Source organism: Monodon monoceros, unplaced genomic scaffold (assembly GCF_005190385.1).
Source record: "Monodon monoceros isolate NGI ecotype Baffin Bay Population unplaced genomic scaffold, NGI_Narwhal_1 Super_Scaffold_21, whole genome shotgun sequence".
NCBI lineage: Eukaryota > Metazoa > Chordata > Mammalia > Artiodactyla > Monodontidae > Monodon > Monodon monoceros.
Window position 1 is genome coordinate 146,187,565 of NW_021703778.1, and position 23,354 is coordinate 146,210,918.

At 47.1% G+C, this 23,354-nt stretch overlaps 1 protein-coding gene across 1 annotated transcript in view; it reads left to right on the forward strand.

The window, feature by feature from the left end:
* The window catches only part of LIN52 (lin-52 DREAM MuvB core complex component), a 119,726-nt gene extending 114,483 nt beyond the window's left edge, over nt 1-5,243 (forward strand). The window contains exon 6 of the mRNA XM_029237866.1: nt 3,197-5,243. Coding sequence (XP_029093699.1) covers nt 3,197-3,252 — 56 coding nt within the window. The 3' untranslated portion in view covers nt 3,253-5,243. The remainder of the gene's footprint in view (nt 1-3,196) is intronic.
* The last annotated feature ends 18,111 nt before the right edge of the window (nt 5,244-23,354 follow it).

A 23,354-nucleotide genomic window follows, 5' to 3' on the forward strand; every position in this document is an offset into this window, starting at 1 on the left:
TGTGTGTGTGTGTGTGTGTGTGTGTGTGTGTGTGTGTGTGTGTGTGTCTGTGTAGAAGAGGAATACAGAATAGTAGCAGAAGGCTGTCTCCCTACTCCTAATGGGATTTTGTAGCAGCATGTGTGAGTTTGTTTCAGAAGTCAAAAACGAACAGATGTTGGTATAAATTACCTCTGTGTCTGATATCTTGCAAATTAAAAGCACGGTTGGCATCGCTAAACAATTTCACTAGGTTTGGGGGGGTGTGTAGTTAGCGGGTGGTGATTACTATAGCAGGTCGGTAAGAATCTTTACATTGCAGTAGAAAAGGAGAGCCAAGGATAAAGAGATGAGGAATAATATAAGGGGTATATGAATTAATCAGAGATGTTAACATCTCTGATGACAAGTGAACAGGAGGGCATGTGCTCTGGAGCAGCCCCTGACTCACAGCAATTTCTCTGTGCACAAAAAGGGGTTGGTGCTTAGGATGTGATTTATAGGGCACAGCCCTCTTTTAGGGAGCAGCTAGCTATGTCACAAATTCGTATATCTCCTATATAGGAACAGCAAGTAGGAAAACTTTCACCCCTCCCATGTAAAAGATGATGTCTTTTGAAATACTTCTACTTTTACGGTGGTTTGCTGCAGCTCTGTGTACTTAGATTAGGTTGAAGGGGGAGGAATGACTGAGTGGAAGGGGGGTTGTTAAAAAGGATTGGTTAAATTCAAGGAGCGCTTGCCACTGAGAGACTTGGAATATCCATTTTTTTTCCTTTTAAATCCTTTTGATCCCTCGAATAGATTGGGTCTTGTAAATTTTTAAGTCTTAAAATATTGGTCATTCTCCCATTTGGGGAAAAAAAGAGCAAAGAATTGTGGGACATGAAGGACAGTAGGCAGAAATAATTAGTAAGATCAGTACAGTGCTCCTGGCCCAGGATTTTTGGAACAGGGCTCTGTTCTACCCAGCCGAGCATTGTATTACTCAAGTCTGATTTCCAGAGCACCTGCTTCTAGCCACTTTGCAGGATCATTTGATACTGTGTTTAAATTCATTAATAAGCACTGGAGAGTAGGCAGAAAACCTATCCAAGTAGGAATAAATGATGCAACCCACTCTGGCCAAAAGTATAAGTCAATTCCTATAGATCAGGCTGAGGGAAAAGATTCCAAGGAATGGGATTTTCGAGATTGCTAGCCTCCCTTATCACAATTCATTCACTTATTCACTTAGGAAATACTGCATGCAAGAGAAGCAATAGACTACTTACCCTCCTCTGAAAGGCGCTGTGTTAATAATACCACTATACCAAGCATGATCATGGCTGAATACCCGAGAGGGCGGGGCAGGTGGCATTAATATGCTACTCATTTTACAGATGAAGAAACTGAGGCGCAGAGATCTTTCCCATCTCAAGGTCTCGCCCAGCTGATAAATATTAGAGTTGGAACTTAAACTGCATTCAGATCCTGTGTTCTCTGAAAGAAATCCATGCTCCTTCCCCTGGGCAATAAAATACTTGTTTGGATTTCTTCTAGAGTAGTTAGTCCTTGTCCCTGGATCTCTCCATGAATCTGGCACTACTTCCATCAAGGGAAATGACTTTTCTTGCCGAATAAGCAAGGTAAATTTTAAAAGAATCCCACAATGTAGAGAATGGAGCAATGAGGGTCACTAACAAGTCTTATTGTTTGTGAAATGGAAGGAAACTAACTTTACTCTGTTCCTACTTGGTTCTAGTTCTTTTTTATATTATCATTCGTCCAGCCAACATTTATTCAGCAGATACCGGGTCCAGCACTATGCTAGGTGCTGGTGATAAAAAGAATAATAAAACACAATCTCTGCCCTCAGTTCTTCGACTTCCATGGAGGAAGACAAGTATATCAACAAGTAATTGCAAGTCTTATAGGAACTTTGTATGTATGGGATTTGGCGTAAACCCACTAAGGAAGGAATGGTCAGTTTGATTTGGGCCAGGGTACGGTTGAGGGCACATGAGACAAGCCCAACGCTGGGGCTTCCATTCCTAGTTAATGGGATTTCCTTTCCCTTTGTTGGAGCTTTGGAACTTCTGAAAGATGGGGAATGTATAGACTGCAGTTACCAAAAGCTTTCCTGGTTACAAAATTTGTATTGTTTTATTTCTTCCTTGTACAAATAAACCAAGAACTATTAAATGTAGATGGTGGGGTGGGGGAGTGGGAGCCCATTCATCTAGCACCATTTGCTCTGCACCGGGGAAGGGAAGCAAGGAGGCTAGGGTGAAGGTCCTTCTCACCCCTGCAGGTGCCTCCCTAGCCACCTCACTCCTTTGGCCAAGATGGAGATATGTCCTTGGAAGCCACAGGGCACCATAGCCTGCTGTGTGTTCACTGCATGGTTCCAGAAGACTTCTGGCCCCGAGGCCAGCCATCGGAAGCTTTCAGCACTGTTACATCCATTTAAGAGACATAAAAAGATGATCTTATGGGGATGAGGATGAAGGGGGTTATGCCACATACAATTTTTGAGGATTTGCTTGACAGAGCTAAAATGGGGGGCTTCTGGAGTGGGTCTTGTAACTGAGAAATGTTTTACTTTCATTTCAGAGCCTCATATGTAGGAAAGTAGCTGTATAAACCCTCTTGTAACTACAGCATTCAAAGATTGATGGTGCTGAAAGTGAGAAAAAGACACATAAACCTTGCCTGGCTATATTAAATATCTAAGGACTGACAATGCCAAGAGAGAGAAGACCAAAGCTCTATACACCCTACTTTATTACTCCATCCACAGATGAACTGCACTGAGGGAATATAAACTCTGTTACATTACAGTATCCAGGGACTACCACTGCTGAGAGATGGGGTAAATAATCTCTAATTTTGATTTGAGATTATAAATGTCCAGAGACCAACAATCCAGAAAAGACTCTAATCTAATCTTGGTTGGATTTTAGCCTCCAAGAGCAAACCCAAGGGTAAATGATAAAGATTTCCCCAGTTGGCCTGCGCGTTATAGTAATTACCAACTTCAGAACAGTTTTGTACAGTTTGTTGTCAATAGTGGTTTGTTTTTCTCCCATTTTGGAGGTTAGCAGAGATTGAATCTGTTATGGTAGCAACTTTGTATACAATTTAAATCAATCTGCATTCTTAAATTAAGTCTTCCTGTGAACGCTTTTTCAGATTTTAGGTCTTCATTTATCTTTCATTTGCTTTGTGATTCCAGCCAGAGAGATGACACGGGGGAAATTCCTCAACATTCTGGAGAAGCCCAAGAAGTAGCAGCTGCTTGTGGACAGGATGCCCTGGGGACTGGAACCGTGCTTCCCTCCCTGTGCAGTTCTGATGACGCGCACCTCACTGCTTCCTGCCCAGAGGCCGGAGGGTGCACCTCCAGGACTGACCCTCTCCCCTGCTCCTGGCACTCTGCGCTTCTGAGGACATTCGGCGGCAAGAGAAGAATCTGCTCTATCCAAGGATCAGTGGTGCAGTTATTCATTCAGCTTCTAGACTGTGACCGTCTCAGCCTCGGATGTTGGTAACACCAGAAGGTATATCATTCTTAAAGGTCAAAGTCCTGCTTTCTCGTTTCCGGAAATGATTCTGGAGCTCCAGGATCTTACAGTTGATTTGATTCAGTGATAGCAAAGTCAGTTGAGATGTGTTGATGGGACAAGTTCTTTTGAATTGTACTTGATCTCTTAGGAGGTGTTTATGATGCAAGGAGACCAGAGACCAATTAGATTCTGGACCAGACCATGCAGCTTGGCCTGCAAGCTCACCACTGTATACTAGGTTCCAGGAATCCCCAGCTGGAGAAATGCTTTTAAAATTCTACATCTCTCAAGAGAGTCCCATCCCCCAATGCCTTGCATTCCCCACCTCCCAGCCCCCACCATCAGTCTGACTCCAGGGAAGGGGACCCCTGTGAATCAGGTCCCTCCTGGGATTAGCTTGTACAGTGAAAGGCATATATGTAGGGTTGCATTGGGTTCTAGACCTCCAGACCAACTTAAAGGTAACAGAAAGGACTTTTGAGTTCTAGTTAATCTGTTACAGATTCAAGTGAGAAAGTCAGTATGGCCTGAAAGATAGGAGAAGGGGACTGCTTGCAGGAGTTCCCATTTGATTAAAAACTAGAAACTCTGCTTGACCTTAAAGGAATGTGCTGTGGAATGGTGGCAATGTTTTGCCCCCCTTGTCCCATCTCACAGCACAGATCAGATATTCCACCCATGTGACAGAAACACACACACACACAAGAAAAAGAGAATTCCCTGACTTTACAACTCTTATGGAGCTCTTTGCCAGTTATCTGTCTCTATGTTAAAACCTGAAAATCTAGCCCATGCGTAAAATTGATTATACATGTTCTCCTTATTTTGTCTTATAAGCCAGCCCCCGGCTCTGTTGTTTGTAGAAGCACATGGGGTTTCCTAAACTTTATGAAAAGGACATCCATGTGGCAGTAGTGTGTTGGTGTTTGGACACAAGGAATGTTGTGGTCAAGGTTTTGGTCCCGAGTGTCTGCTAGGGCACAAAACTATTCAGTTTAATAGCTGGTTCATTAACCATTTTCTGACACTTCTGCCTTGTTTCCCATGCTAGAGTTAAGGTTGGGTTTTTCTCTCATTTGCACCATTTGACCATCCATGCAGTTTTACCTATTGATAAGTGGGGTGGAATTTAACACAAGGCATAAAGGAGAGTATGAGAAGGAAAACATTCTGCTTGGGTGCTATATAGAAGGTTAGGCTATAGAGGCTTTGATTTTAAGTAAAGCTTATTATTGACATTCCTTTATCTTAAATGCGGTTAAAGAGTGTGAAAGATGGGGAGAGAGAGAGAAAGGGGTGTGTGCAAAAACTAGTGCCATAATGTCAAATTCTAACTTTGCTCTGTTTTTGAGAGTTGATGACGACAGGCACTTCTAAGTGCTTGGGGAAATTGAGAAACATATGGAGAACATTGGGATACCTCCCCCAAACCAACTCCAGTCTGTAAACTGAAGCTATGTAGTTGGTTTTTTGGTCTGCTTTGGCCTCTTCCTTTACTGTCATCTTATTCACCAGCACTTAATGTAAGTAGATGTTTTAGAATTGTGATATTTATTGGTTTTGTATTTGCCGTCCTTAGAGATGTTAATGATGTATTTTTATATTGATAATATAAATTTATGTACAATGTGTGCATGTATGTATTTCAGGGTGTTAGAGGACTGTACTTTGTATATGGTGGTGTCTATGTCATCATAATAAATATTTCCCTTTTATAGGAGAGTGAGTTTTTCCTCAAAAGGCCAACTTGCACATTTAAAGCATAGACCTCGTCAGAAAGCACAACTATAATGGCAGATGACCCACTATCTTCCCTTTAATATCACAGTGGGTGGTGTGGGGCTCTATGGTCATCTACTGCATGGTCTCTAGCTGCCATTGTGTCCTACCAGCCACCCAGCTCATTACTGCTCAACTCCCTAAACAGTGTTTAAAAATCTTTAATACCTCGTCTCCTCTACTAATAAAGTCTAGATCCATCATCCTGGCATTTAAAACTCTCTACATCTAATCCTAATCAACACTCCAGTTTGGTTTCCTTTCTCTCCAGTATATGAAGTCTCTGTTCCAGTTAATCCAAACAGTTCCCAATTCCTCACTTACATGCCTTTGTTCTTGCCATTGAGTTCCTAGAAAGTCTTGCATCCTTTTCCTACACATCAACCTATCCTTCCTGTAAACCCCGCATGATCCAGCTGGACATAATCCTTCCCCCTCCATTTCTACATCATTTATGTATACCTTCTTATGACTCTTATTACTACAATCCACCTTATATTTAAGTCATCTGGGTACATGTCTTAATTGCCCCGCTAAATTATCTGCTCTCTGAGATTGTGGCTGTCTCCCACACATCTAGTTCTTTGTCAGTGTCTTCTTTGAACTGGGGGTTCATGACCTACCTGTTTGCATGCTTCCAGTTAAACGTGACAGATCAAAAACAAATATTTCTCTGCCACCTGCGAAAACCGTTAGTAAGCGTTTCTTTACAACTCTGTTCAGGAACTAAAGAGGAAGTGCTAATCAGTACTACTGCTTTCACCCACTGATAGTTTACCTGCTCCAGACCAGAGCATGCCCTTTTAGAAAAAACATTCCCGTTTAAGGAAAGCAAATTGCTTAGCATCATTGATTCAGCATTGTTCCCCAAGAAGACATCTGGGTGGACAGTAGATTTCTCTGATCTAGAAAAGTATAGCTGGTTGATTGACTGAAAAGGTACAGCATGACAAGTATGCTGCTCTAAATCTTTAGAGATGATTTTTCGCATAAATAAGTATCATTTGCCTACAGGTTTGTCTTCTCTTTTCTTTTGCTGTTCCAAATACCATCCATGCCTCGCATCTGTTGCCCGTGAGCAGCACCAGTCCTGAGAAGCATAGCACTGGTGCCTGGAGGCACATTTTCACGTTCTTATTCTAAGCTGTTCTCACCAACGGTCTCATTGCTTCTTGCTCTCTTCTGTCTCTCAGGTTTTAGGCCTCAGCTGATTTGCTTGGCTTTCTTTTCATTGTTGGAGCAGTAGAAGTTCACAGGCTATCACTTGCATTGATATCAAAATGCTATCATTAATTTATCTTTTTGTTACCTACTGATTGTATTTTTTTAAATGGACAACTGCTAACTGCTCCTTGTTTTTGGTCCTCTGGCTGCAGGTTATTTTAGCTCCTCTGTCTTCTGAACTCAGCCAAATCAGAGCAGTGAAAACGAAGCTGGTGAAAGTCATTCCATTGCCCCTGTGGCTTCCGAAGGGTGTTTGGACTTCCGTAAGGGCTTTATAATAAAGCCAAGGAATTTCATTTTCAGTGGGATGCTCTGGTCCCTTCTGTTTCCTCCAGGATTAAGGCATCACAGGAAGGTAAATGCAGAGCAGGAAGGGAGGAAATGGGCAGTGGGCCACGGTGATGGTCCCAGGGATCAGATAACAGGGTTTCATACTGGCTCTCAACTTCTGCACAAACTCCATCTCCAAGCATTTGGTTATGTTCTGCAGTTTCTGTTTTCTTCATCCTTTGAGAACTACAGGACTACCTGCCCTTGCATGGGCTTCATTTCACCAGAGGGACCTTGTACCCCCCCAGCCCCAAAGAGTGGGCAATGAGTGGTCTCTCCCAGTGCATGAAGTTCTGACTGGCCAGTAACTGACTTTTCCCATCTCTTTAGGCTCTGGGGCACTTTGGGGATGTGTCCCTGACTCTGCTTAAAGAGGCCACCGGCCTTCCCACCCTGTGCCCAACACTTTCTTCCGGAGCAGCAGTGGTTGGGGGCTTCAGGTGGCACCAGGTGCACCGTGAGGCTCCCGAATGCTGGCAGAACCTGTTAATTAGCACATGAACACCCCAATGCTCCATTAGACGGGCCAGGCATTTGGAACCTTCCCCTCCTGTGGGCCCCTTCCTCCTAATGAGACCTGGAAGAAGGGCCCTCACAAAACATTGCCTCAGAATAATATTCCGCTTTGTCCCCACCAGTAACCAGGGCTGACAGGATCACTCTGTCCATTTCTCTCCTAATTAGCACAATTCCAGCATAGCCTGAGCCAGCAAATGGAGAAAAGCGATCAAAAGCGATCGGACAACCGTACCGAATCGCAAACACAAAGAGGGCCATTCCCCGTAATTAGGTGAGACAATTCCTCAGTCTTTTCTCGGCTGGAGTTTGCTGCTAAGACTCTTGCTGTTTGGGTCCCAGCAACACAAGTTACATGTCTCGCTGGGACACTAATAAGCCCCAAATTGTCTTCCGCTTCACACAACTCTAACCAGAAGACAGATGCGGGGGGAGGGGCACAGTGAGGGGACAGGGTCTCTAAACAAGCAGCTGCTGCAGTCTTTCCCCAGCTGCAGACACTGGGGCCGATGAAGCCCTGAGAATTCCTGACCGTCAGGGGATGCCCACTCTGCCTTGTTCGTTCCCCACCTTCTGCCTTTTGTCCCCATTTGATCTCCTCATCCCGCCTCAGTGGTCCACAGTGGTGGCATCACGGGCAGCTATAACTATGGCACCATCCCTGGAATGACATCGAAGTCCTATTCAACTGTAGTTATGATCTCAAGGATAGCAAACCCACAGCACGCACGTGAATTCTGCTCTCAAAGAGCTCATGACCTGGAAGGGGCCCTCGCTTCCAACACCCATCACCTCTTCCCCACCCCCTGCCTGCTATCTCCATTCTCTATCCTGGAAGATTCCTGGTTTTTAAAACAGAAAAGTGGCCCATCAGCTGCCAGGGCGAGAAGCCACAACTGGCCATACTCCTTGTGGCTCAGAGGTTGGCCATTTAATAAACAGAAACAGCTCCCCCCCAGGATTACAGCCCATTACAGGGATTACTGGGGGTGATATAGCCATGAACTTGGTCAGGGACAAACGAATGCGAGGAGAGTGGCAGCTGGAACCTCAGCTAAACTCAAGCTCTGAGCTGAGTTGGACTCATACACGTTTTCATCTTTATCCTGCCCTCTGCTTTGTGTTTTGACCTGTACTTGATGCTTCTGAAAGTGACCTCCAAAACCAGAAAACACTCAATTATCTAGAATCCAAGGAGCCAGAAAACCCAAGTAATCAAAGTTGCTTTGTTGTTTTTCCATCTTCTCTATCCGAGACACGGAGAGGTAATAAGATTTGACTATTTAAATAACTTTTGAGAGATGTCAAAGAATTGATCCAAATTTGTTCAGTCTCCTATAGTTTCTTTCTTTGTAAACAGAACTCACAACAGTATCTGGCACATAATAGGTGCTTAATAAGGATTTGTGGAAAGAAAGGATGAACTGCCATGATACTCAGTGTTCATAGCCTTGTTCCTGGTCTAAGGTATAGTAAGAGCTTGGATTTGAGGGAGAGAAGGATGCGCTTGTGCAAGTCACTTCTCTCTGAGCCTCAGTGTCCTCAGGACCTCTTCCATTTTAAAGAAGCAGCCCAACATCATGGATAAGAGCAAGACCCTGATGTCAGGCTGCCTGGGTCCAAATCTTGTTTCTGCCATCTGCTAGCTATGTGACTTTGGGTAAATTGCTTAACCTCTCTGTGCCTTAGTTTACCCATTTACGGAATGGGTCCAATGCACCTAACTCCTGTGGTTACTGTGGAGATTAAATTAGTACTTCCAAGTGTTTAGAACAGTGCATGGCATATCTTACCCATATTTAATTTTTTATTATACTCATAGTTGTTAAAAATTGATAATCCTTAAAGGGAAAATATGATAACTTTTGATTACCTTGAATAGTCAGTTAAGCCAAAAACCCATTTGTCAACTCTTCAGGAGAACCGACAGTTTACTGACTGCTTCTCCTGCCCCTACCCTTTCGCCCTCTGAGGCAGACCGTGCTGGTATGGACACGCAGCAGATACCACTGTTGACTGCACAGACAACGGCCATGGAAGACTACTTGCTGCTGATAAGCAAGGGAGGGAAAGGCGTTCTTTGTGACATTGACAGGTTTCTGAGCTGATGTTGAGCTTGGCATAATAAGCCTTGAGTCATCTGCCTCGCTAATCTTGGTGGTCCTAATATATTCTAAGCATCCATGGTATTCTAGTCACTGCACAGGAATGCTCCTCCCTGTTTTGCTCTGTCCTTCCCACCCCTGCCCCCAACCCTCCACCCCTATTCCAGTTGCTCCCTTTCCAGGGCTGAGTGAGGTCCACTTGGGCCTGGGGCCCCCCGGGCAGCCTCTTCTCAGCTTCTTCCTCTCTGGGAGTCTATGGAGAACAGCCTGGCCTGACTCCACAGCCCGAGGCCTCAGGGTCAAGCAGGGCTAAAGGTCACATCCCAGGACCTTTCCAGATGCAGCCGAGCCAGCCCAAGCCAGCGGCTCCACACAAAGGAGCAGCTGAGAAGAGTCAAGTTGGAAAAGTCAGTGACTTCAGACTGAGTGGAAATGAGAAACACTGACTGCGGCCACTGGCAAAGCCCGGGGCAGGGCCAGGAGGGTACGCAAGGGTCAGAACCAGAAGTGGTCTCTGAGGAACAGGGTGGCTCGTGGGAAAGCAAATCTCCCGAGAACTTCTTCCTTGGCTCCTGATCCCTTGCGTCTGTCTCTGCTGCTGCTGCCTCCATCATCTTACTGCTGTCATCAGCCCTGCTTACCCAAACCAACTGGCCCAAAGGTCCTTCAAACCTGTAACTATTGAGCGTATTAGGGTGCATTCACATAGTGAACTATTGTGCAGCCACTTAGTAGGTTTGCAGAGAGGTTACAGCATCACGGGAGAAATGATTTGTCATGAGAGTAAGTGAAAATAGCGAGGTTATAAAAATAGAAGGATTATTAAAAATTATAAATGCAGCACGATCTCCAGTATGTGGGGAAGGAAATAGACCAAGGTGGTAAGAGTGCTTGCTGCCTGGTTGGAGGATTATGGGTAATTTTCATTTTCCTCTACATTTTACAAACTCTGTACAGGAGCATGTGTTGCTTCCATAATACAGGAAGAAAAACACTTCTGGAGCTGGGTGTATAGATATACAAGTCTTAAAATGCCCTATCAGCCCAGCCTATCAACATGTATGTGTGTGTGCATACACACACACACACACACTCAGTTCATTGATGACATTTGTTTTTTGTTTTGTTTTGTTTTTGTGGTACGTGGGCCTCTCACTGTTGTGGCCTCTCCCGTTGCGGAGCACAGGCTCCGGCCGCGCAGGCTCAGCGGCCATGGCTCACGGGGCCCAGCCGCTCCGCGGCGTGTGGGATCTTCCCGGACCGGGGCACAAACCCGTGTCCCCTGCATTGGCAGGCGGACTCTCAACCACTGCGCCACCAGGGAAGCCCCTATTGATGACATTTGTTTATTGTAATGACGTTAGATCTTGTGTTTGAAAATGTCAATCTGTAAACCTTTAAGTAGTTACTGCGCACCTAAAGCATCCAGCCCTGCCCTAGACTCTACTCCATCACATGTAATGTGAATAAAAACTACTCGTTCCCTAACCATACCCAGTCCCATGGCCCATCCCTCCTCATTACTCCATAGAGCCTTTGCTCTGGAACAGGAAAATCTTCACTCAGTAGGTGTTTGGTCAGAGTTGCAAAATAACTTTGTCCTCAGTCCATCCCTACACTGCACTGAGAAAAATATATCCACCTAATTTTGCTGTAGACTGTTTAGGCTGAATTTCCCCTAAATAGGGCATGTAAAATACTACTTCATATATTGTGTTTGTGAGAGTTTCATTCTCTGCTTTCTTCCTGCTCACTTTCCCCTTCCCAACTGGGAGAGAAGGAAAAAAAGATGACGTAGGGGTCAGAGGAGTAGGCATGGATCAGGACAGAGCCTGGAGTGACGCCCATATTTTCATCACAGACAGCCAGACAGAGGAACTGCACCATCGAGAAAGGGAATGAAGTGTCTTTCCTGTAAGCTGGGATCTGAGGGACTCAAGGGATGTGTAGGTGGGTCTCACCTTTATGGGCAGACAAGTGTGTATATAAGGTCAGTTTCTCTGCGAGATGAGATACAGAGTCATGGAACTGATAAAGAAAAGATGAAAGCATCAGGGCCAGAGGACATACAAAAATCATGGAGAAGAATGGACTTTGTCCCCGAGGAATGACTCATTCATCCCAGCCTCAGGAGGCTGGAATATACAAGCCCAGGTATCTGATTAGGCCTTGGAGGGTCCAAAGGAGTCTTACTCCTCGTTTATCTTCAGCAGAAATAGATGTCATGATGAGAAAGAAAACTTTTGTGCCTGCCACACCCACTCCCTCCTCCACTTCGCCACTATGTGCACTTGTCCATCCTGTTTCCCAAAGAGGTGCTATTTTCTGTCCAGCTCAGGGTGCAAAACAAAGGGAAAGCGTCAGCCACGTGCAGCCCTGAATCCTGCCTAACCGTTCCGTTAGCTCTGGGGCTTTTAGCATGAGGAGCTGTGTCGGCCAGACCTGATCAGCCCTCCGAAGAAGAAGGGGAGAACTCCAGAACAGACAGCTGAAGCCGTTGTTACAACATGAGGATTGCAGGGCAGGCAGCACTTCACAGCATCACCAAAGATTGATGCAGATTGGTTTGGTTCTGACCCTGTCACACGGAAGGATAATGATTCTAGCAGCACCGGGCATGGGCGGGGGCACGTGGTGGGAGCCGGGAGAATTGGTGTCTCACTTTGCATCTTCATTAATGATCTGAAAGACAGGGGTAAACAGCATGTGCTAATGAGCCCTGCAGATGATCGGTGTTACAAACCCCAGAGAGGACAGAGCCACAGCACGCCAAGACCCAGAGAGCTTAGAAACACGGGCAGGAGATTGTCAAGTGAGATTCGCCCTAGGGAAGTGAAAGTTGGCATGTCAGGAAGGGATGATGGAGGTGCTTCTGGGTGGGGGACCACAAACCTGGAAAGCAGAGATGGGTGGCAGGGTCAGGCGGCTGAGTGAGGGGATAAGGTTTGGGGTGTGTTGGAGAGACAGAGGAGCTGGCCTTGAGGACCCAGGGGACAAATACCCTGGTGTGTTCCTGGCAGGACTGACTACAGCAAGGAGTCTGAGGCCAACGGTGTGTGCAGCCTGGGGGCCACGCAGGTTGCTCTGGCCTGTTGACCTGTGTCAGCTCCTGGGCCTCCAGCAAGGCTGGGCTCTGACTTCACAGCCACACGCTGTGCCTGTTTGCACTCGTCACTGAGGCTAAAAATGCCATTTTGACCTGAATGACTAAAGTGAAACAAGCCAAAACACATTTTTAAACTTTGCCCAAAATTATTGGGAACAGGATATTCAAAAGCAGAGGAAAGAACATTTTCTCCCATCTTCAGTGGTTTCCCATTCAATAAGCATGGCTTGGAGGTATAACTCACTTATATTAAGTGCAAAAGTCTTAAGGATACATACATAAAGTTCAATGATTTTTTTCCCTTGAGCAAATCACTTAACCTCACCAAGCCTGGGTATAGCCGCAGTACGTATCTCATAGCTGTATTGAGAGGATTAAATGAGATAGAATATATAAGGTAAGGCCTCTGGCACATAGTAAGTAAGCACTCAGAGGTGAGTGATTATTATTACTGTTAGTTACCCTCTAATTTTATTCATTGTGTTTTCCTCTTAACTCCCCCAAATAAATTATAAACTTCTTAAAGTCAGGGACTGTCTTAAAATTCTTTCTCAGTGCATGGATGCTGGAAACAAAAAAAACAACCTTCTTTGGTGGATTGATATGTTAGAATTCTCTTTTAATATGAATAATTTTGTTTTTACCCAACCCAGATCTACTTTCAATGAAATCTTTCTTCAGACTGGAACAAAACCAAAAAAAGAAACAAAGAAAACCAGGTAAAATCCTGATATCACAGAGGTTTTTTTTTGTTTTTTTTTTTTTGCAGTACGCGGGCCCCTCACTGTTGTGGCCTCTCCTGTTGCGGAGCACAGGCTCCGGACGCACAGGCTCAGCGGCCATGTCTCACGGGCCCAGCCACTCCGCGGCATGTGGGATCTTCCCAGACCAGGGCACGAACCAGTGTCCCCTGCATCGGCAGGCGGACTCTCAACCACTGCGCCACCAGGGAAGCCCTCACAGAGGTTTTTTGAGACAAACATTCCCCATGAGATTGTGCTAACAACACAGGCACTGTCTGGTGAAATCTTAAGCCAAAGGAAGAGAGTCCAGCCTGATGATTAAGACTCCAATCAGGTTTGAACTAGGGTGGCTAACCGTCCAGTTCACTTGGGACTCAGGGGTTTCCTGGGACAAGGGACAGTCCAGCTAATGTGATGGTTGGTCACTGTAGTTTGAATCCAGGCTCTGCTACTTGATAGCTTTGTGGCCTCGGGTAGGATTCTTAGCCTTGTTGAACTTGGTTTATCCTCCAGTTAAAGGGGGAACATATTGACTTCACCAAGTTGTTAGAAGGATCAAATGAGGTACCCTTGCTAATACTAGCAATGGTCGTATTAGCAGTGTGTTTGACACATAATAAATGCCCAGTAGATGTTGACATAAACTGTCAGAATCCATGTAAAGAAAGTTTAAAAATAGGCACAAATGAGTTTATGATGATAGAAATCAGAAGAATGGTTACTTGTGTCAGGAGACTTGCTAGGAAGGAAGTGGAGAGAGCCTTCTGCAGGGCTAGATATGTTCTAGCGGGCAAGTACTGAGCTTTATAGCCTGTTTGAGGCAAACATGATATTTGTGTTACCAAGGAGGAAATTAAAAGAAATTTATTTTCTATGGGGTAAATTAAACAAAAATCCTCTGGGACCTTTAGTTCTTGCCTCTTCCTTGTACCTGCTCCACCCTACAAAACAAAGACTTCTGTTTTCCTAGGCTTACCTGTCCTCCCAGGCTCCATTCATGTAGACACACTTTTGATGTCATTGTCATATGGCCTTGATTTGAAAACCATGTTGTGGTTCTTTGCTTGGCTTTCTCCCTGCCTCCTTCTTTTCTGATATGAGCTACTCTCCCCTCCACAGCCAGTGGGGGCACATAGTTTCCCAAGAGGACTCTCAAAGCTGACTCCCTACCCCTACCTCAGAGCCCCACTGCTGTGACTGTGGAGTCACCAAGTCCTTGTGACCTTCAGAAATACACAGGCTTTGTTAATTCCACTCCCAGGGATACATCCAACGGAAGTGAGTGCTGACTTCCACCAAAAGATGTGCAAGAATGTTGGCAGCGACTTTATTCATATGAGTCAAAAATTGGCAGAAACCCAAATGTCCATCAATAGGAGAATGAAGAAATAAATTGTCATATACTCCTACAATGGAATGCCATTGGCAATAAAGAACAAACTACTGTACTGCCTCAGAATAACATGGATGGATCTCGCAAACAAGAATGAGGAGCCAATTAAGGCAGGCACAGAAGTGCATTCTGTATGATTCCACTTGTATGAAGTTCTAGAACAGGTGAAACTAACCTAGGGTGGGAGAGGTCAGAATAGTGGTTACCTTGGGTATTGACTGGGAAGGGGCACGAGGAGCCTTCTAGGGTGTTGGAAATATTCTCTATTTGATCTGAGTAGTGGTTACACAGGAGTAGATGTGTGAGTGTGTGTGTGAACATTCATCAAGCTGTACATTTAATAGTTATGTGCTTGGGACTTCCCTGGTGGTGCAGAGGTTGAGAATCTGCCAGGACACAGGTTCGAGCCCTGGCCTGGGAGGATCCCACATACCGCGGAGCAACTAGGCCTGTGAGCCACAACTACTGAGCCTGCTAGGCCCGTGAGCCACAACTACTGAGCCTGCACGTCTGGAGCCTGTGCTCCGCAACAAGAGAGGCCGCGATAGTGAGAGGCCCACGCACCGCGATGAAGAGTGGCCCCCACTTGCCACAACTAGAGAAAGCCCTTGCACAGAAACGAAGACCCAACACAGCAAAAATAAATTAATAAATTAATGAACTCCTACCCCCAACATCTTCTTAAAAAAAAAAAAAGAATCCACCTGCCAATTCAGAGGACACGGGTTCGAACCTGGTCCAGGAAGATCCCACATGCTGCAGAGCAACTAAGCCCGTGCGCCACAACTACTGAACCTGCGCTCTAGAGCCTGCAAGCCACAACTACTGAGCCCACTCGCCTAGAGCCCATGCTCCACAACAAGAGAAGCCACCGCAATGAGAAGCCCATGCACCACAACGAAGAGTAGTCCCCGCTCGCCACAACTAAAGAAAGCCCGCACGCAGCAACAAAGACCCAACACAGCCAAAAATAATTAATTAATTAATTTTAAAAAGATAGTTATGTGCTTTACTGTGTGTAAACTATGCCTCAATTTAAACAAATGAATTTAGGGTCCTCTGAGCCTCTAAAGGGAAATTGATGAAAGCTACCACAGCCCCGTAGAGGTGATTTGGGGCAATAACACAGGAGAATCATCTGGCTTCTGGGCTATGGAGTCAGAAGGAAGGATAGAGGATGGTCAATGTGTTCCTTTGGCAGCTACCTTCCACGCTCCACCAGCAAATAAGGGCCTAGGGGCTGTGGTCTGGGCCCTCACTCTGTGACTTTGTTATGGGGGCGGGCTGTCAGTCAAGCTCCAAGAGTCCCTGACATCTCAATGCTTGACTCTTTTGCGAGGGAGCATCATTCTCTATAACCCGCTCTGTGAATTCAGTCCCGAGACAGTGGGCTGCTCCAGGGCCAGGGAGTGGTCCGTGCTTCCCTGTTGCTCCAGAACCTGACACATCTTAGGCTCTCAGTGCACCGTTTGCAAATGGATGCCTGAATCCATGGCCTCCTGTCACCTATGGCGTTATATAATTCTCCCCAGCTGGAACTGACCACTGATCTTAAAGCCAAAGATGTGCTTTTTGACACATGGGTTATTCAGGTGACCTTTCCTAAAAGAAATGGCATTCCAGGTAAGCTACTGGCATCCCTGACTTGCTTCCATCCAGTGCAGTTCCAATACTGCCAGAAAAGACCTCCAGTTGTCTCTATAACCAAGTTTCCTAGCGCCATCCACTCCTAGCAAAGAGGCTGTGTCTATACTGTAGGTAACTGGAGTTATCAGTGGTGCTGATGGTAGTTTCTCTGGGCTTGGTAATTCCCTTAGATGGAGGCTGGGATGGCTGGGCTGTTTGGTTCCTCGAAGAGATTTCTGTGCTATCCAAATAGGTAGCCACTAGCCACATAAATTCCATTTAAATTAAAAATAAATAAAACTTAAAATTCAGTTCATTACTCTAGTCACATTTAAAGAGCTCAGTAGCCACACATGGCTACTGACTACCATATTGGGCAGTGCAGAGCTACATACATTTCCATCATCATAGAAAGTCGTATTTGGCACTAGACTGATCATCTTCAAACCCTCTTGGAACCATTGCAGGAGGGAAGGAAGGAACTAAGTAGGATTGGATCCCTACCCCCAGTTCAACGAGAGTCACTCTGCCTATGAATTCAGATTTCAAGTTAGAATTCATTTGGGAAAAAAAGTTCTATTGCTTTTTAATTTTACAATGGTTTTTGGAAAGATAACAAATACAAACCATACTTAAAATAAGCACATTGTAAAAATAAATAATTTTAAAATAATTAAAATAAGCACACTGTGAAAAATAACATCTTCTTCCCATCCTCCGACTCTCAGACTACTGGTTACCAGCTTGTGGGAGCTACACCCTGTCCTACATCTTGTTTTCCCACCTAATTTTTCTTGGATCTTGTTCAGGTTGGTACATACAGATTTCACAGCTACACATTGTCCCACTGTATGGATGTACCATAATTCATTTAGCCAGTGCCTATGATGGACATTTAGGTTGCTTCCAACCTTCTGCTACTACAAACTATGTTGTGATAAACAAACATCCTTGTATTTAAACCTTTGTGCGTGTACAGATATATCCTTAGAATAGATGCCTGGTGAGGGAACTGCTTGCTTGAAGGCCATGTGCATTTTTAATTCTAATATTTTATATATATATATATATATATATATATATATATATATAATGTAATATATATTGCTGAATTGCCCCCTTAAAATGGTATTTTCCCCACCACCTCAACAGTGCTGTTACCAGGCATACAGGTCTCCTCCTGAATAACAGTGGCTTCTCTTGGGAGGGTACTCCATTGCCCCCCCACCACACATCCCACCCACTTACCTTTCCTTCTTGTCAGTCCTTCTTGCTGCCAAGAGTGGTTGGCATCTGCCCAAGCATTCACCAGGCCCCCAGGTACTGGCCTAAATCCTTTACTTCAGTGTCTCCATGGACTCTTTGCAACACTCTCGTGAGGTAGCTACTATTTTTCCCATTTTACAGATGAGAAGCCTGAGGCTTAGTGATTAACTAACTCGCTCATGGTCACCTAGCTGGTTAGTAGCAGAGCTGGGATTTAGCCCCAGGTCTATCTCACTTCAAAGCCTGGGCTTCTTGGGGAACCAGTAGGCTTCCCCACACCCCCCTCCCTTGCTCCTCCTCCCTGCATGGACACCAGGTGCTCCCCTCTCCCTGTTAATAGCCATCCACCTCTCTTCAGTGTCTGCCTCTGTGCCCGTGACCCCTCCACTCCTGCTTACTCCCTCCTTCCTGGGGTCAAGGCCCACACCTCTCTCTGTGACCCTCCTTCACCAGGAAACCAGTGCCTTGGTTTCCTCTATTCTTGGCCTTGGGACCGCCTCACCTGACCTGCTGGGTCGGCCCATCCCGCCCCCAGGTGATCACCTTGGCTTTCAGTGTTGGGGAGGGAGAAAGCAACGGCTTCCGTCACCTGACCCTGCTCAGCCAATTCACGGAAGACAAGATGTCAAGTTAATGAGCCTGTGGGCCTCTAATTAGCTGTCAATTACCTCAAATTAATCAACTCCTCGCCTAATTAAGCATTGTCGGCAGGTGGGCACAAAGCAGACCATTGTGTGGGAGCCCTGAGAAAAGCGGGGCTGGCAAACTTGGTTAGGATCAGCGCTGTGCATCGCTCCTGTCTCCCCACCGTGCAGCACTGGGCCCCTCTGCCCACCGCTGTCCCTAGGCACCGGGACCCGGGGACCTCCTGGGCAGCGGGGTGGACGGCGCTTCATGAAGGGAGGTGCAGAGCTTGGAGGCAGGTGGGACTTCTTCAGGGAAGTGGGGCAGTGAGAGCTGTGTGGCCGGGCAGAGGAAGGTCGTGTCGAAGGGGACCGAGGCAGGTCCAAGGGACCAGCTCCTGGCGCTCATCGGAGCTGGGGCGGGGGCTGGGCTCGAAGCTGGGCAGAGTGGAGGCCAGGTCATGGCCGAGAGTTCAGGCCTGTGCGGCCGGGCAGCCTGGCTTCCAGTCCTGGCCCTGCCGCCTGTGAGCTCTGTGACCCCAGAAAGTGAATTCACTTCTGTGAGCCACACTTTCCATCATTGCAAACAATGAGAATAACTTCTTAAGAGCTCTTATCAGGCCTCTGTGAGGATTAAATGAGATTGTGCCTGTGAAGCACATGCCATGCTGTCAGTGTTTGGTGGATTTTGTAGTAGTGACGGTGGAGGTGGGTGAACCGCTCAAGCTATGCGCTGTGTCCCCAGATTCTGAGCCCCGAGGCTGCAGTGCACCCCTGATAAATGTGAGTGCGCTGCTGAAGACATGCTGGGTGCTGGATTCTGAGATGTCCCGGCTACAACCTCCTCTCCACCTCTTTGCATCTCCCAACACCTTTGAGGCTGCATCCAATGAGCCCTGGGTGCCCCATGGAGCTCAGATGAGGGGACCACAAGTCTCTGACTAGCGACCAGGAAGAAGAGAGCACATAAGGACCCGTCTCCCCTTGGGTCTTGGGGCTGCAGAGCCTAGAGAAGAAGTTGTCTCCCGGCAGCCCCCAGGCACTGAACTCATGCCCTGGCCATGGTCCTGGAGGCTGAACTGGTACCCACTTTCCTTAGCACAGGGCAGGGTGAGGCTGGGGGCCGGCTGGGTAGATCTTTGCCCCCACTGATGGCCAAATGCCTCCACACACAGGCCTGGTCTGTCCCCCTCCCCCACTCCAACCAATCCTTGTAATCAACCCACCAAATTTCTCAACTGTACCCCCCATCTCAATACTGGCACAGGACACCCTCTCCCTGCCTCCTGGGGCAATGGAGGTCCTCAGTCTCACGTCTGAAAGCTTGGAAGTGTCTTCCCTCTCCCTGTTTAAATCATTCAGTCATTTAGCAAACATTTATTGTGCCTACTAATTAAAGCTCGCAGTGTAAAGGGGAGATGGTTGGATAAACACAAATCATTAATGCATGCACTAGAGATGTGAGGGACAGAAGGGAGCTAGGATTTATTATGTACCTATGGTATGCTGGCAGAAGTGGCAAAGCCGGATGTGGGTGCCCGTACCTCTGACTCCTGTCCACGAGGAGAGATCAGGTCTGTGCCCTGGGATGGAAGTGGGGATGGGGACGGGGGGGGCCAGGTGTATGCTACCTCAATCTGGGCCTGGGCAGGTGAGGCCTCCCAGGGAAAGGGAAACTGGAGCTGAGGCTTGAAAGAAGCAATGTATTCCAGATGAAGGGAACAGCATATGTGAAGGTCCAGAGGCATGTAAAGGATATGGAGAGTTCATAGAGGATATAGAGATTTCCTGAGTACTCGAGACCAGCCACAGCAGATGCTCACTGTGCAGTGAGGAAGAGCAAGATCTCAGCGGGCCTTCAAATAAGGCCTTTCTAGTAGGGATTTGGGGACCCCTGGGAAGACTTACCTAAACTCTGACCCCTCCTAGGGGAATTGAATGCCACAGCCATCGAATCCATAATTTAACCAAATGAAGCTGCTTGTGTGGCTCCAGAAGGAAAGGGAAGTATCGGGGGAGTGGGCCTTCCTAAAACCAGTGAAATCATACCACTCTGTGGTCTACCTTCCCGGAGAACAGCCTGCTTCTCTCCCTTCTGTACCCCAGAGTACCTAGACTGGAACAAGTGCCCAGCAAAGCTTGTGAAATAGTGCAGAATGTAATTTGTTTCTCCCCACCACATACTGACGTGTACATGGATGCAGGAACTTGCTTTAAGCTCAGACATATTTATCCCACTGGAAAATTCGGATCTGAGACTAAGAGTTCCATGTGGGCTTGAGTGGAGGAGACATAAGTTTGGGAGCTGAAGGGTGGCCGTGGGACTGAGGATCATAGCCAGGCTGCAGGGAGGAGAAGGAAGCAGCAGTACTCAGGAGAAGCTGTGGTTCCCATCTGTCTGGGGCTCGCCCTATCTTAGATCCCACAAGGCCCGCACATCCTTGTGGTCCTTTCTTACTTAAGCAAGTTCAGTTATCTGTACCTGCACCCCACCGAGAGTTCCCCACCCCAAAGCACCCTGATATATACCGGCCTGGAACAGCCAGAGGAGCCCCAGCACCCAGGTGGAAAGGCATCTTACAGACCAGCCAAGGCAGTGGTTCCAATGGAGCCACAGGAGCACCCAACTCCAGGGATATTCCCACAGAACTAGGGGCTGGTAGATGGTTTTATTACACAAACAGTGCAGAAGCCCAGTATGTGAGCGAGACAATGAATACATTACACCTGTATGTACTGTTATGTTTAATGTTTACATTCATGTTTATCAAGCTAGATAGTACATAAACACAGTTTTAAAACCAAACAAATACAAAGGGATATAGAATGAAATGTAGGCTTCCCTCACACCCCTGTTCTGCCTTCTGATTTCCTTTCCCACAATCAACCAGCAACCAGTTTTTCAGATACCCTTCCAGAGATTAAAAAAAATAGTTTTATATACATATCTTTTCTCTTTCACAAGTGGCAGTAACATATACTGTTCTGCAGCTTCCTTTTCACACTAATATTGTCTTGGAGATTGTCCCAGCTCAAAATGTGTAATAAGAGCCCCATAGTATTCCATTGCCTGAATGTGTACTTTCTTTTTTTTTTAAAAGTTATACAAAATCATCACAGCCAAAAGGAGGCTAACGAGACATGATGACTTGATGTCCTATGATCTTCTGGGACAGAAGAAAGATATAAAGTGAAAACTAAGGAAATACAAATAAAGCACAGACTTTAGCTATTAAAGTATCAATCTTGGTTCATTAACAAGTTTACCATACTAGGGAGTTCCCTGGTGGCCTAGTGGTTAGGATTCCGGGCTTTTAATGCCAGGCGGGGTTCAATCCCTAGTCGGGGAACTGAGATCCCACAAGCCGTGCAGTGCAGCAACAAAATAAACAAAACAAAACAAAACAAAACAAAAAAGGTACACCATACTAATGTCAGATGTTGATAATGGGGACATTTGGGTGTGGGGTTTATGAGAGCCCTGTACAATCTTCACAACTTTTCTGCACGTTTAAACCTGTTCTAAAAATGTTTATTTTAAAATAATTTAAAAACATACAGATGTTGAGATTAACAAAGTATCACTTCATGCAAAAGCCTTACTGACTGCCTAATAGTGCTGGGTCATTATGTAGGTTCCTTAGTCAAACGAGGGAAGTAAAAGTACTTCCCTGAGGGAATATGAGAATTGTTTTACATTTTCAAAGGGTTGTTTGAGATAAAAATGGTGGAACCACTGGCCTAGTCCCCACCCTGTCAGTTTACCAGGGGGCAACAGAGGCTAGAAAAAGTGTGACTCGTGCCCGGTCACAGACTATCACCTCAGGTTCTTCCAAGCCCCACGCAGGCACCGGGCTGGTTGGCACTCGCTGCCCACACTGGGCGAATACCTCCCGGGTCTGCTGGGTCAGCAGTGGGTAAGACGTCCAGCCGTGTCCTCCCTCCTGGGAGGTAATTTCATTTTAACAGGCTGACATACAAGCTGAAGGAAAGACGCTCTAACGATGGATGTCAGGCACTGGTTAGCAGGGGAAGCCTCTTAGGACCCTTGGCATCCCTCCCCTTGATGCCTCCCTCCCCTTGATGCCTCCCTCCCCTTGATGCCTCCTAGGAAGGCGGACTGGGCGCGGGCTCACAGGACCCCCGCGACCCCAGCGCTGCCTCCTGCGTCGGCGCCCTTCCCAGGGCTATCCGCGCCTTCACCACTAGAGGGAGCCGCGAGCGGCCCCACGGCGCCCGGCCGTTCCACCCCCAGGCCCGGCCCCTCACCGCAGTTCAGACTTCGCCAGGCGAGGCTCCGGCAAGCCTGGGCCCCTTCCAGTCCTCAGGCCTCAAGCCCGCTGCCCTCTGCCGCCCCGACCTCGTGCAGGTGCCCAGCACCCTGAACTTCACCGAGGGGCCCATGCTCAGATCCCTCTACCCAATCCTCTGAAAAGCCTCCTGTGCTTCGGCTCCCATTTTATAAATTAGGACCCAAAGAGGGTAACAGTCATGCCCAGGGTGACACAGCTAACGTTTGGCAGAACGAGATGCCCAGGGGGCCTGGTTCTGACCTCCTTGCCTCAGGGGTTCTCCCTCAAAGGGTCTCAAACCCCCTCACTGTAGCCTTCTATCCAGGTGGGGAAACCGAGGCACAGGGCAGCGCTAGGTAGGGTATATACACTGTGTGGGGGTGGCTCAGTCTGCCAAGGGTAGGCAGGAGGCTATACTGGGAGGCCAGCCCCTTGACAGATGAACACAGCAGGAGAGCCGGTGGGGGGCGGAGGGTGCCAGCCTGCCCCAAGGGGGGGAAGGGGTGCAGATGCTGGTGACTCTCTCCTGTGGATGTGTGACAGCTGCAGCCTCGGGTGGGAGGCCAGAGACCCCACACGCTAAGAACTTTCACTCACTTCCTGAGGGCTAATCCCATTACTCTCCTGGACCCTCTGGGACCACCCTCCCTAACCCTCCCTAATCCCCTGCCTCCCTCTGGGAATGGTCCAAGGCCCTACCGTGGACCCCTGCCAACCTCAGTCTCCTGCAGACCTCACCCCCTCAGGCCCTATCAGCCGCCTGTGCCCACCCATGCCCAATTCCTGTGGAGGTCCGACCTCCTCCACCTGCCTCCCCTGCCAGC